The sequence below is a fragment of the Rhinatrema bivittatum genome, chromosome 7, assembly GCF_901001135.1.
Source record: "Rhinatrema bivittatum chromosome 7, aRhiBiv1.1, whole genome shotgun sequence".
Classification (NCBI taxonomy): domain Eukaryota; kingdom Metazoa; phylum Chordata; class Amphibia; order Gymnophiona; family Rhinatrematidae; genus Rhinatrema; species Rhinatrema bivittatum.
This window is the reverse complement of record NC_042621.1, coordinates 288,401,869-288,417,516: the sequence shown is the minus strand read 5'-3', so window position 1 is coordinate 288,417,516 and position 15,648 is coordinate 288,401,869. Positions and strand designations below refer to the sequence as shown.

The following is a 15,648-nucleotide window of genomic DNA, read 5'->3' as shown; positions in this document are numbered from 1 at the left end:
ACAGATGGATGACATCATCAGATGGAATCCGGCACGGAAAACGTTTGTCAAAGTTGCTAGAACTTTGTCTGGCACATTGATTGTGCCTAGCAGCCCACTATCCACATGTCCACGCGGGGTCCCCCTTCAGTCTCGTAACATAGAATTCACAAGCGAAAAAATAAAATAACAAAATGCAGGAGAACCCAACTCTGTGGGGTGGCGGGCGGGTTTCCTGAGGACTAACATCCTGCTGTCCTAGGAGAACACCTGTTACAGGTAAGCAACTCTGCTTTCTCCTAGGACAAGAAGGATGGTAGTCCTCACAGATGGGTGAATACCAAGCTACAGGCTGCTCCTGACAACAACCATGACCAACAGGCACAAAAATAACTGCGGTGCTGTTGGTTACTAAGGGAGACAAATTGAACCCGAACAACAGGCCCTAGGTAGGAAGAGTTGAGTTTAAGACTAGAAGAGGATGTGAAGGATGGATTTACCGAAGCTACCATCTTACCGACCATCCTTGTCCAAGCAGTAGTGGGCCACGAACATGTGTAGAGAACTCCACGTCACAGCTCTGCAGATGTCGGCGATGGGAACAGCCCGTAAGTGGGCTACCGTCGCCATAGCCCTCACAGAGTGAGCTTTGACTCGGCCTCGTAGCTGAAGATCCGCTTGTGCATAGCAGAAGGAGACAGACTCTGCTAGCCAATTGGACAGGGCTTGTTTGCCCACCAGACCTTCCAACCTTTTCTTGTCGAAAGCTATGAAAGCTGAGTGGATTGTCTGTGGCATGCTGTGTGTTCTAAATAGAAAGCTAAGGCCCTCTTGCAATCTAACGTGTGTAGAGCCCATTCGGTCTGGTGTGAATGGGGCCTCAGAAAAAAGGTGGGCAGAACAATAGACTGATTGAGGTGAAAATCAGTCACCACCTTAGGCAGGAACTTGGGATGCGTACATAGGACCACCTTATCATGGAAGAATTTTGTGTAGGGTGGGTATGTAAGCAAGGCCTGAAGTTCACTAACCCTCAGGCCGATACAGTACAGTGCGCTCCATCCGAGCGCACTGTTAGCCTGCTATTGGATGCGCGTTTTCCCTTACCCCTTATTCAGTAAGGGGAGGAAACCGCGCGTCCAACCCGCGGCACCTAATAGCGCCCTCAACATACAAATGCATGTTGATGGCCCTATTAGATATGCGCGCGGGATACAGAAAGTAAAATGTGCAGCCAAGCCGCACATTTTACTTTCAGAAATTAGCGCTGACCCAAAGGTCGGCACTAATTTCTTCCGGCGCCGGGAAAGTGCAAAGAAAAACAGTAAAAACTGCTTTTCTGTGCACCCTCCGACTTAATATCATAGCGATATTAAGTCGGAGGTCCCGAAGAGTAAAAAAAAGTAAAAAAAAAAAAATTGAATTCGGCCCTCGGGCCGAAAACCGGACGCTCAATTTTGATGGCGTCTGGTTTCCAAGCCCGTGGCTGTCAGCGGGCTCGAGAACCGACGCCTGCAAAATTGAGCATCGGCTGTCAAACCCACTGACAGCTGCCGCTCCTTTTCCCCGTTTCTACTGCGCCACCTAATTTGAATACTGCATCGCGCACACCGGCGAGGGGCCGGTGCACGCGCTGGGAGAGCGGGCGTTCGTCCGCTCTCCCGTGGACTTTACTGAATTGGCCTGCCTATGAGCCGAAGTGATCGCCACCAGAAATAGAACTTTCCAGGTGAGGAACTTCAGATTGCAGGAGCGCAAAGGCTCAAAAGGATGTCGCATGCGCCATGCTAACACAACACTGAGAGATCTCAGGACACAACAGGAGGCCTGAGGGGGCTTCAGTTGAGGCAGGCCCCACATAAATCGCCCCACTATGGGCTGCACTGAGATGGGTGTGCCAGCAATGCCCTGATGGTAAGTGCTGACGGTGCTCAAGTGAACCTTGACCGAAGTGGTTTTCAGCCCAGCCTTGGAGAGGTGCCATAAATAGTCCAACAACCTCGGAGTGGAGCAGGTGAATGGATCTAAGCCATGACCCTCACACCAGACAGAAAACCTCCTCTACTTCAATCGATACGATTTCCAGGTAGAAGGCTTCCTGGAAGCTACCAGCACCTGAGACACATCGTCAGATAAGTCGAGGGGCTACAGGACTAGGCATTCAACATCCAGGCCATTAAGGCTAATGCTCAGAGGTTTGGATGGCGCAGTCTGCCCTGATCCTGCGTTATCAGATTGGGCGCAGTCTGATCGATAGGTCCCGAAGGAGTTGAAACCAGACTTGTCTGAGCCAGTACGGGGCCATGAAAATCATGGTCCCCTAGTCCTGCTGGAGCTTCAGGAGAGTCTTCATGACCAGCAGAAGAGGATGATACATGTACAGGAAACCTCTGCCCCAATGCTGGGCAAAGGCGTCTGAGGCTGGAATTCCTTCCATCTTGAATAGGAAGCAGAAGTTGCCCAGCTTGCAGTTGCGTGGGGAGGCAAAGAAATCCACATCCGGAGTTCTCCACTGGTTGAAAATCCAGACTGCTACTGCTGGATTTAGTTCTCATTCGTGTGGCTGAAATGTACAGCTCAAGCGGTCCGCCACCATGTTCATTGCTCTGGTTAGATACAATGCTCTCAGGGACATGCCCTGCGACATTCTGCAGATGCCGATTCCTGCTGCAGAGACTCTCAATGCCATCTCGAAACCATTGTAGGTCGCACGGACCTCATGTTTCCAATATTCTAGACCCTTGTGCACCAGCAACATGAGGGTATCTTGCTGCTGTTGAGGCAGCTGCTCAGCCACCTGCTTCCAGATATCCCGTGAGTACTGGCTCATGTAGAGCTGGTAGGTAGCGATTGGGCAATAAACATGCATCCTTGGAACATCTTCCTCTCAAGAGCGTCCATTGCTCTGTTGTTCTTCCCCAGGAGTGCCAAGGAATGGGTCCGAGAGCGCTTGACCCTCTTGAGGGCGGATTCAACCACCAGTGACTTGTGAAGCAGCTGACGCTTATCGAATCCGGCAGCCTTCTGGACGAGGTAAACTCCGTCCACCTTCTTATTGACAGGAGGCACTGTGAGGGGGTGTTCCCAAATCCTCAGCAGCAACTCCTTAAGGATCTTGTGCACTGGGGCCGCCATGATCTCCTTAAGAGTCTCCACAAACTGAAGGATCTCAAGCATTTTGTGCTTGGCATCCTCCTCTGTCAAAAGCTGGAATGGGATGGCCTCTGCTATTATCCTCACAAACGCTGTGAAAATTAAGTCCTTAGGCAAAGACTTCCTTCGCTCATCTGGAGGAGAAGGACGGGAGACCATCCAAATCCTTGGAGGAGGACTCCATCTGATCATCCCCCCAGGGGTCATAGGGGGCCTTCATCCTCACTGTATGCCACAGGGGGTGGGGCCCTAGGTGTTCAGCCTACGTCTAGAGGTGCAGGCACCAATGTAACTGGATGGGAGACTATAGGCCTCGGCTTTTCCGCCAGCTTCGGTGGAGCTGCCTCCTCTGAGGAAACGGTGATGACCACCATATCGGTAGGGGGAGGCCTCGGTGCCCCACTGGGGATGAATGCAGTCCTGGGAACAGACGCCAGCTGGGTTGGTAAGGCACGATAAGCACATTGAGCTTCTCCAGGTCAGGCGGTACCGGCTCCGCTGCTGTCGGTGCCACAGAACTGAAGCCCTGCAGCACCCGCTCCACTGCCAGCTGGACTTCCACAAGGCAAAAGCCAAGTTTTTAGAGTTTAATCAAATTGCTAGGCTCACAGCTCCATGGAATAAAAGAGACTGAAGAGAGACCCCACATGGACGCGTGGTATAGGGCATGCTGGGCATGCTCCGTGTGCCTAGTCAAAGTTTCTAGAAACTTCTAGAAACTTTGACATAAGTTTTCTGCATTGGGCTCCATCTGATGATGTCACGCACATGTGAGGATTATCATCCTGCTCGTCCTTGGAGAATCATATTTCTTGCATGCTGAAATACCCACACAGAGGTAAAAGATAAAAAAAAGATTCCCAAACAAAAAATACATTTTGCAACAAATTGTATACATTTACAACTTATACTGATGTTACAATGATAGAATCTGTTTTTTTCTCTTGCAGCAAGCCTTGTAATGTAATTTGAAGCTGAAGATAATCTCCATCATTACCTCAATCTTGCTCTCAGCTGGTTTTCTTTCTTCGCCATCCTGTTCCTTCTCCTTCTCTGCTTTTTCCTTCTCCTCGTGATCTGGCTCCAATTTTTTGTCCTTCGTTTTGTCAATGTGCTTTTGACTAGAGATTTCCACTGCTTTGCTAGACTTTAGTTCTGAGGCCTCCTCTTTGAATGTGTCCTCATTATGAGGATGTTTGCTCTCTCTGAACCTTCCTTCCTCCTTTCTTTTTGATTTTACAGGTGCATCATGCATCTGCTTCTGATACTTATCAGATCTGGATTTATATTCTTTTCTATAGTATTCATCTTCCCTGCTTTTATACCCACTTGAGGAGTGAAGGGCTCCAGGTGAACTGGCTCTTGAATATTTTTCTCGGTGTCCTCTGGAGCCTTCAGTTCGGTCTTCATGACCATGCTTATCCAGCTGTCGTAGATAATGTTTTCTGTCATACTTCCATAGGTCAGGCCTCTCTCTTATCTCTTCGCCATTATCCCTCCAAGATGGTGCATCTCTGTCTTCCTCTGGTCTACAATAAGGAGACTGATCCCAGGGCTCCCTTCCATTGCTCCATTCCACTCTGGTAGTGCCCTGTGGACTGTGGGAAGAACTGCATGATGTAAAGCTTGCTGTGTGGGATCTTGGAGACAAGGAGCGGCTTACAGGGCTGCGAGACCTTGTCCTTTCAGTTCGGTGCCTGGATGAGAGGAAAGTGCATACAAAATTGTGTAAATACACAAATTCATGCATAAACATATACATTGAAGTTCCCACAGAAAGTTATTAGGATCACCTTACTCCACCATCTATATGGGGCTATATTCTAAAACCACTGACATTTACTTTTTAACATTTATAAAAACTATTTGTAATGTTTCTTTTTCTTCCATTAGAATGAACTACATGAGAAACGTCTTTTGAGACCTCAGTAACTCAAGAATTGTGGGTGTGTGCATGTGAGTGTTTTCTCTTTGAGTTCAGGAAACATCCGTGAGCTTTGTACTCTGAATATGGCACAGGTATAATAATAAACACCTCTGAAACACTACCGGAATACTTCTGCATTATGAATATAGTGATGGCACTTGGCTCACTGAATAACTGAACCATCTCAAAACCTCTCTCAATAAGGTAAACAAATACTCTCAGTTCTCTAGTTTCTTTAGAATAATAAGAGGTCCATATTCAGAAGCACTTAGCTGGATTAGCTCAGATGTTATCCGGCTAAATGAATATTTGGGTACTTATCCAGCTAAATTCTAGCCAGATAACTTCTTATCTGGCTAAAATTTGGCCAGATAAGTTAGGGGCATTCCTGGGGCGTAACTGGGAGAAACAGAGTTAGACGGTTTACTTATCCAGCTAACTCTGGTTACCCCATAGACCTGTCCTAAAGTTAGCCAGATAAACTTATCCAAAACAAGAATAATCCATGCAGGTGAAAAGAAATGTTAACCAAATAAATACAGAATTCACCTAGAATATAGATTTCAACGTTAAATATTCTTAATTTAAATTTGGAAGATCATATATAAGACACTAGTTCACACTCATGAACATGAGTTAGAAAAGCCTTATGAAGACCACATTTGTCTCTTTAAAATGGTGGCCGCTGTCAGATGCTCTCAATTAGCACAACTAGACGCTGCATACCTGGTCGCGTCCCTGTAACAAATTAGTTTTTGTCTTTGTTTATATATAAGATGGTTCTTATGGCACGTTATGATTATGCACCTTACTATGGAGTTACATCCACTGTTGCACTTTTACATTGCTCTAATTAGAGACTTCAAATGCGACTTTCTAACATTTTTTATTTTTTTGCCCCGATGCAGATCATCGAAACACTGAACGGTGTTGGGGGGGCGCCAAGCTTTGGAAATATAAACACTAAGAATTTAAAAACTCATTCATAAGTTAAGTGATTTTACTTGCATTATAAAAGACTCTTAAAAATTATTATATACTGGCACAGACTGATGATTATACGGATTAATGCTACCTTCATATGGCTTTTCTAACACCAGTTCATGAGTGTGAGCTAGCTTCATATATATGATGGTCTGCTGGATTCCAATTAAGAATATTTAGCATTGAAGTCTATATTCTAGGTCAATTCTGTGTTTATTTAGATAAACTTGTCTGGCTAACTTAAGGATAGTCGGATATACCGTATTAAGTGGTGGGGCTGTGCCGCTGAATACATAGGCTAAGTTAGTCAGATATATTTATCCGGCTAACTTGCCAAGCAGCACAGTGGCTGAATATATGGACCTCTATACTCTTTATCTCAGAAACTAGCACAGCTGTGCCAGACATAGGGTCAGACAGATACACAGTCCTCATCCGCTAACTTGCTCTTAACAGAGGTTTCTTTCTGCTGCCAAAGTTCCCATCCTCTGCTTCAGGGTTCCTCATTGCTTAGCTTGTTAAATTGTTTGTTCCTTTTCTCCTTCTTCTTCCTTCATTCCCACATCCTTCAGTTTCCTCACTTTGATGCTCTCAGGATTCTATCAGCTTGCTAAGGGCCTGATTTACTAAGCTTTTTTACCCAAAGACACAGAATGGAGAGAGGGCCTCAGTAAATTATGCCCTTAGGGGCCTGATTTTCAAAAACATTTACATGCTTAAAGCTGGGTTTTACATGAGTAAATGCATTTTACCCATATAAATGGGCTTTTGAAAATTGCAGCATAGTAAGTTACATTTATATGTGTAACTCTTTTGAAAATTCACCTGTTAATGTTTAAGTTGTCTGATTTTCTCTCTCTTCTTTTACTACTGAAGTAAATACTACTTTCTCCCAGGAGTATTGTGTAAAATGGTGACTATAATCGTTATTACAAAGAAAGGAATAGCACCAAAACATACCGATTTCCACATTCAAAAGCCTGGTGTGTGGCAAAGTTTAACTTCCTCTGGATGTTCAGCAGCGCTAATCCCGTGCTGCTGAATATGCGCTAATAAAGTTATCTTTACTACTCACCGGACTTTTGAATACTGAAAACAAAATGTAGCGAGGCGCACCCGAACCTACTTTCTCTCACCTCTCCAAGTAAAAAAAAAAAATTGTATTGGGAAGCACACAATTTCCCCATCCCATTGCCACCCCCAAATTTAAAAAAAAGTAGCTGGCGAACGCTTGATTCCCACCCCCCCCCCCCACCCATCCCCTGTCTAAAGAATGCAGGGTGCCAAATCCCCATCCCCCGTCTGCCAAATGTCCCTGAACTCCAATGGGAGGAGAGGGGGGGCTCTCACCTCCCATGTATACCCAAGTGCTGGAAAGGTTGATAGGTATGGGCACTGAGTATTAATTTATTTCTTCACTCTGGAATGAAGCAGCCCAATCGCCGTTCACAAAACCCAGCACTGAATGGGGATTAGCTTCCTCTCTGACAGTGAGCTCTGAAGGTGGAATTGATTCTTATTCTTTCAGTAAATATTCAAACCTTGGATTCTAGCTCCAAGTTAGCCGGACAAACCCGCTGAATATCGACCTCACAATCTATCAGCAACCAGACGGAATACGTCAAGGTGACCAGGGACAGTTTGGAATCTCTGAAAGTTTGGCCTTCAGCATTCAGCTTTTTTTTTTTTTTAGGCTGTTACTTCCCTGTCTTTTCAGTTATAATTTGTTAACCCTTTCACTCAGGGTTATGTGCCCAGGCCACCAGACTAGTTGAATATTATTCTGGTGGTCAGGAGCCATTTGTCCTCCAGGTCAGCCACATCACTGTTTCTAGATTTTTCCAAGAGCTGCTGAGTGGTGAAGTTAGCCAGTTAGCTTTAACTGCCATTAACCTGCTAATGTTGCAGCTGAATATAGATTTAAGGCAACCATTTGTGCATTGGTGTTTAGGACAAATTTAATTGGCTAAATCTGAAATCTTCACCCCAGTCACACCTTGACCAGGCCCCTTTTTTGTCCAGCTGAACCTGAAACTATATATATATATATATATAGTAATATGACCTTTGGCTTTACATTGGCTTCCAATTTGCAGGTACACAATAAATCAGTTGAGATATACTCAAAAAGAGTATCTCCAACAATACCACATTTCTGGGATAGCTCATATTTTATGAGATGATTGTATGTTCTGATGAATGAATGAGAAGTGTGGTAAGCTCATAGTATGTATGGTGGGTGAAATGGGTTGAAAGTACAATGATAAGCAATTGCTGATGTATTTTTTATATCTTTAATATGTTTGATATGTTAAGTTTCAATGATATTTACAATAAAAGGTTGTATAATTAGTAGAAATGTGCTATTTGTTGGAGATATTCTTTTTGTATCTCACTCTCTCTCTCTCTTTCTCTCTCTCTCTATATATATATAATATACTCACTGCTTGGTAGTTGTTTAGGGCATCTCATGTTGAACATAAAACAAATTATGTCCTTTCTCTGCCTCCCAATCTGAAGCAACCATAATATCGTACCCCTCTACAGGTAAGCACACCCATCTTTTTCTATTGTGGGGAATGGATATTGGGCCATAATTTGCAGGTTGATGGGTAACCATATGGATTTCTGCCTGATCTGTGCACAGCACTGCAGAAAATCAGAGATCAGGCTTTGTAAAATGAGATATGGGCATGTCAAAGAAGCGAGGAGACGACTGATAGACGTCCCCTACTATTAGCATTGAAATTCAAGTTTCATTTTTGGTGACAGCATCCAATTTCAACCATTCTGCTCAGAAGGGTCCTTCCTGGCTCCTGTGCAATGGCCAGGGGAATACCAAGGGAAGACAGATAGTGAGGATGCACTAAAATTATTCCCCAAAGTGCTAAAACTCTTTGCCGGTTTAGCCCCCACCTAGATACGTGTTACCTGTCTGCATCTCGAAACATGTCCCTCTCCCTCTGAGAATGAATGTTGTGGATTATTTCTTCAACGTTCTTGCCTGGTTTCTGAAACAGAAAAAAAAAAACCTCAAAGATGTACATGCTTCCAGACTTCTCCCTTAAGATATACAACAGTACCCTCCAAGAAACCAATTCATGAGATTATAGTACTGAAAAAGGAAAGAAATTCAAAACAAAGATTCATGCTTCAGCATTCTGCTTATGTGCTTTTCCGAGATAATAGCCCTTTATATATATCTTACCTTGTCAGACTGTTTTACACTAGCCTAAGGTGTTTGAAGCACCAGGCTCTCTCTCAATCTCTCTCTCTCGATCACTGACTAGGAATGAGTTTCCAGGAACCTACAGGAAATACAATCCCTCTGGAAAGGGCACTTATGAGTCACACAACTACCCAAAGAGAGTGGGGGAGACTGGCAGAGGGATTAAAATGATAAAGTTTGCGTGTTTCTTCCTTCCCTGGAAAGACAATGCTTTTGTTTCTGGTCCTCCCCACCCCCACTCCCAGCCCAGTTTCTGCAAAACAAAATTTTCAGCGCAAGTAGGCTAAAATCCTAGTTTGAAAGAAAGTGCCAGGAAGTGCTGGCATGCCCAGTACACTGTCATCTCTATATACAAAGTGCAAGAGAAGGTTCAGAACAAAATAGATATAAATAGCTCTACTAATTAAAGCAGCAGTAATTCCTACATAGCTCAGAATATCGGCCTGCATGTTTCTTCATTCTATTGATTCATATACTGGTCTTACTTGTCATGTTACGTTACACTTACCGGTATATACAGCCTTCCTCGAACAAAAGTTACAGCCAAAGCTATCATCGCTCCCCTGTTTTGCCCTAATATATTTTATTTCTTACATCTCTGCACTTACGATGCATATGTACATTTTTTTTTTCAGGGCTGCACACATCCTGGTATTTTTTTTTTCTAAAAAAAATCCCCCTTCTTTCTTCAGTTCTCACTCTTCCATTCTTCGTGCTTTACAGTTTTAAAGCATGATATCTGCCCATGATTCTGACAAGGGATCAGCACAGAATTACATCAAGGAAGACCCACTTCCATGGATAAATTGTGATTTACCCAAGTGGCCGTCCAAAAAAACCTTCCTGCCTCAACGTGGCTGGAAGTGCGCGCATTCCTGGGGGGCATGTTTAGGATGGGGGGAGGAAGACAACATGCATAGATTTCATTTTGAACTCTACCACTCATTATTTTCCACAGAAAAAGAGTATACGCACTAAAAGCAAAGGTCCACAGATATTTTTTACCCATGGCGAGTTTCAAAGTGAAACTATGCATGCACACCTTCTGTTTAATACTTAGCACACAAAGGGGCAGATTTTCAAAGGGTTACACACGTAACTTATGCACGTAACCCTGAGAAAGTGCCCCTGCGCGTGCCGAGCCTATTTTGCATAGGCTCGGCGATGTGCACAAGCCCCGGGACGCGCATATGTCCCAGGGCTTTGAAAAAGGGGCAGGAAGGGGGCGGGGCGCCGGTCCAGGGGCGGGACCGAGGCCTCCGGCGTAACTAAGACAACAAAGGTGGGGGGGGGGGATTTAGGTAGGGCTGGGGGGCGGGTTAGATAGTGGAAGGGAGGGGAAGGTGGGGGGAGCGGAAGGAAAGTTCCCTCCGAGGCCGCTTCGATTTCGGAGCGGCCTCGGAGGGAACGGGGAAAGCCATCGGGGCTCCCCTAGGGTTTCGCGCGCATGTTATAAAATCGGGCATAGATTTGTGTGCGCTGGGTTGCGTGCACAAATCTACGCGCTCGCGTAATTCTGAATATCCGGCCCAAAGTCAGCAGGTAAAAATACCCAATGACTTAATCCCAAGACTATCCCCAAGAACAGCTGAAGTTGCAAAGTAGAAGTTTTTTTTTAAGAAAAAACATTTAAAACAAATATCTTACCATAAACGAAGCAAAAATCAGAATAAATGGGGATCTGAAGGATTTGTCTTTTTTTTTTTTTTTGTCTTAGCTATCATACTGTTGCCGATTTAAAATAACACACAATTATCCCAGGAGAGAAAAGTGAAAACCAGCATGGCTGTGAATTGGCAGTATGGACAGATACAAAAGACAAATAACTACTTTAACTTCTATGAAGGTTTCCTGGTATGTTCTGTTAAAAATTCCTACCAGTAATTCAGCCCCTGAAGGCAAAGGGATGGGAAGGAGACCAGCAGATGGAGACAAGGATAAACAGGCTCACTGATGAGGATCACTCCTCAAGTACTCCTCAGACAAAAAAGCAAACAGAATGTTAGGAATTATTAGGAAGGGAATGGTGAATAAAACGGAAAATGTCATAATGCCTCTGTATCACTCCATGGTGAGACCGCACCTTGAATACTGTGTGCAATTCTGGTCGCCGCATCTAAAAAAAGATATATAATTGCGATGGAGAAGGTACAGAGAAGGGCGACCAAAATGATAAAGGGGATGGTACAGCTCCCCTACGAGGAAAGACCAAAGAGGTTAGGACTTTTCAGCTTGGAGAAGAGACGGCTGAGGGGGGATATGATAGAGGTGTTTAAAATCATGAGAGGTCTAGAACGGGTAGATGTGAATCTGTTATTTATGCTTTCGGATAATAGAAAGTCTAGGGGGCACTCCATGAAGTTAGCATGTGGCTCATTTAAAACTAATTGGAGAAAGTTCTTTTTTACTCAACGCACAATTAAACTCTGGAATTTGTTGCCAGAGGATGTGGTTAGTGCAGTTAGTGTAGCTGTGTTTAAAAAAGGATTGGATAAGTTCTTGGAGGAGAAGTCCATTACCTGCTATTAATTAAGTTGACTTAGAAAATAGCCACTGCTATTACTAGCAATGGTAGCATGGAATAGACTTAGTTTTTGGGTACTTGCCAGGTTCTTATGGCCTGGATTGGCCACTGTTGGAAACAGGATGCTGGGCTTGATGGACCCTTGGTCTGACCCAGTATGGCATTTTCTTATGTTCTTACCTTCGTGCTGACACCAGCCTGCCAGTATTTTCTGCAAAAGCTAACTATGGAGAAGGTGTGGCAGGGCTGGACAAGGAAGAGAACATGCAGAACTTTAATTTTGAAAGCCCCAGGCCTAATTTCAGTGAGTGTATTTGCAAAACAGGCACAAATATATGCACTCAAGTTCAGATTCCATTCCTGTAGCCCTTTGAAAATGAGCTTGCCTTATGGGTACAATGTGCCCATAGGACTAAAAGCCCCATTGTAGGGTTTACAAATTGCCCTGCCAATGCTAAGAAATGTGTGCACTGAATTGGTTAGAGACCTACAAGGAGAACTGCTAAACAGTTATAACTTTCTTACAGGCCAATTCTGTAAAGTGCGCTCGGCCGAACGCACTGTTTAACATTGGTTTGGCCACATGTTTTTGAGGGGTGTCTATTACCCCTTATACTGTAAGGGGTTTAGCGCCTCAAAAATGCGTGGCCAACCCCCCCTGAAAACTAATAGCGCTCATCACATGCAAATGCATGTTGATGAGGTTACTGGTCAGTCACCTGGGATTCAGAAAGTAAAATGTGCGGCCAAGGGCAGGTGTTAATTTCTGAGCAGACCGGAAAAGTATACAGAAAAGCAGAAAATAAATCTGAGGAACCAAAAATGTAAAAAAAATTTCAATTAAATTAAAAAATAAAAATTAAGGGGTAGATTTTATAAATTTACGCACGTGCGTACTTTTGTTCATGCACCAGGCATGTCCCGGGGCTTGCGCGCGCCGCTGAGCCTATGCAAAATAGGCTCGGCGCGCGCAGGGGCCTTTTAAGAGGGTTACGCGCATAACTTATGCATGTAACACTTTTAAAATCCGGCCCTAAATGTGCGGGCCGGTCCAGTTAGAATGGATGCTCAATTTTACTGGTGTCCATTTTCCTAACTGATCGCTGTCAGCGAGTTCAGAAAACCGATGCTCCTAAAATTCAGCGTTGGTTTGCTGAACCCGCTGACAGATCTACCTCTCCTAGGCCAAGGAGGTGCTAGGGGCACATAATCATCCCTAGCGCCTTCTTTTAGCACAACCCCTCGTTTAAATATAGGATCACACACCCAAGAGAGGTGGCTGGGCGCACGTTAGGAGAGCGGGAGCTCAACACGAAGCATCCGTTCTCCTGCAATACTTTCTGTATTGGGCTGTTAGTGGGGCAAGTAATTAGAACTTGATTCACCTAATTTGAGGCCAGAAACATGGTCATGACAAATAGCTATTCGGCATACCCAATGAATAAAAAAAAAAAAATTTGCGATTGAAAGTTCAAGCAAAAGCTGCATGAGAGGCTGAATAGCAGTAATCCAAATATAATGATGCATTTAGGGTCTCTTCAGCTCTGAGATGTGGAATGCATTATCAATCTCACTACAGTATGCATGGCCTTGATGATCACTTTCCCAATATACAAAGTTGCTTGGGAGATGTCGGTCATCTATAGAAAAAGGCAGATGAACTGTACTGAGCATGCCTGGGCGAGGACGTCAATGTGGACTAAAGACAAAAAGACAAAAACTACCTGCCCATACATCATGTTACCATACCGCCTCATTTGCATGTTTTCTTCAAAACTTATTCACCCCAGTTCTATGGCAATCAATGGAGAAAACCCAAAACTCAAACATACATACTAAACTACTTATTACCATGTTAAAAAAAAAACAAACCCTGCCAATGCCTTAGCAAACTGAAATATCTTAGAAACTGCTGGCTTGAAAGGCTAGGATGTGACTAAATGTTACGAAGGGGGGGGAGGGCGGAATTCAGAAAGTACCACAAACGCTAAAATGAAACAAAAAAGTGGTACCAAAAACTTCCCCTATAATTTCTGCTGACTTTTGAGTTATCTGAAGTTTGTGGAGAACCTTCTGGCCTTCCCATGTCATTATTATATTTAATAGAATATTTTAAATTCAACTTTTCCTTGGTTCTCGGTAATTGGAATTGGCTAACTTAAAATGGACGTAATGTTATAAAACGTAAGCATCAGTGAACCTCTCAAGCAGAGCTGTAATGTGCCTATAGCCAATACGGCTACAGCCAAAGGCACAACTACCGCTGTGGTGTGCCGAGGAGAGCAGTGCGGCTGGCAGGTACACAGCAAAAGAAAAAGCAGCACGGCCTCATCAAAATTGACGGCATGGTTAGCAAGTGGAAAAGCAGAGCAGCCCCACTGGCACTGCTCCTGATTCTGGCGGGGCCGTGCTGCTTTTCCACTTTCTAAGGCAGAGCTTACCACGCTGTTGATTTTGGCAGGGCCACACTGCTGAGGGCGAGAAGGAGCGTGCTGGGCCTGGAGTTGTCCAATGCCCCATGGCCGGAATTCGTTCCCTTGACCACAGGGGCTAAAGAAGGAGACTGCTATTGCTGACTGCTATGTGCTTGTGTGTGGGAAATTGAGAGAGCATGTGTGCATATGTGTGGGAGAGTGAGAGCATGTGTGAATGAGACAGAGCATGTGTACTTGTGTGTAGGAAAGTGAGAGAGAGTATGTGTACACGTGTGGGAGAGTGAGAGCATGTGTGCATGGTATGTGGGAGAGTGAGAGAGCATGTGTGCACGGTATGTGGGAGAGTGAGAGAGCATGTCTGTGTGTGGGAGAGTGAAAGAGCATGTGTGTGAGAGAGCACCTGTGTGGGAGAGTGAGATAGCACCTGTGTGGGAGAGCGAGAGAGCACCTGTGTGGGAGAGTGAGAGAGCACCTGTGTGGGAGCGTGAGAGAGCATGTGTACATGTGTGTGGGAGAATGAGAGCATGTGTACGTGTGTGGGAGAATAAGAGAGATCATGTGGCGTATGAGAGGGAGCTTGTGTGTGCACAACTACTCCAGTTACTCTCTGCCTGCTAATCCATGACAATTTCAGGGCATCTGGAAATCAAAAGTTCCAAGGTATGGATAACGGGGAATTTTTTAAAATCCTTATTTTAATTGTTGGGTGATATTTGATGTGTCTGTTTTAAAATATTTTATTAATGTTTGGAAGATTTTTATATGAGTTTTTAATTACTGAATGTTATTCTATTCATTAATTGTTCTGAATTATTCTTTTTATTGGGATGGTTTTACTAATTTTGTTTTATGAGGAATGGTAATGTTTCTATTTTTTACATTGTTGCAGTGTCTACAGAATATGGCTTATTGTGGTTTCCAGTTCAGTTTTTGCCTGTACATTTCTATTTATACTGTATGGTCTCTTTATTCTGTATTTGAGGGTCTATTTGTGTTTTGCATGTGTGACTGAAGTGAGTTATTCCATTAGTATGTAGTTTCTATGTAGGGATCTATAGCAGCTTGGATTGTTCTGTTTTCAAAATAGGGGGTGTATTACTATTTCAGGCCCGGTGTAATATTTATTGTATTAACTTTCATAGGGAGGGTTGTTGCTGTTTGAGTGCTGGCAGTTAGTGCTGATTTGATATAGAAATTCTGTTTTCTTGTGGCTCTCTGAGGTCCATACCCAAGCCCAAGATGCATTATAGTAAGCTCAATACCATATATGTTCCAAATATCTCTTTCTTTTTTGCAGGGTTTTCTGGTTGGCACCTCGGTGGTGCCAACCAGAAAATATTATATTTTCAGCGGTGCATGAAAATATAATATACTATCGTAAGTGATATTTTTACCTCAGAAAACTGTGCTTTGAATG

At 44.0% G+C, this 15,648-nt stretch overlaps 1 protein-coding gene across 1 annotated transcript in view; it reads right to left on the bottom strand.

Moving 5' to 3' along the window:
• Window positions 1-15,648, bottom strand: part of RBM20 (RNA binding motif protein 20) — a 272,827-nt gene that overhangs the window by 23,846 nt on the left and 233,333 nt on the right. Inside the window, 2 exon segments of the mRNA XM_029610357.1 lie at window positions 4,130-4,829; window positions 8,975-9,054. Coding sequence (XP_029466217.1) covers window positions 4,130-4,829; window positions 8,975-9,054 — 780 coding nt within the window.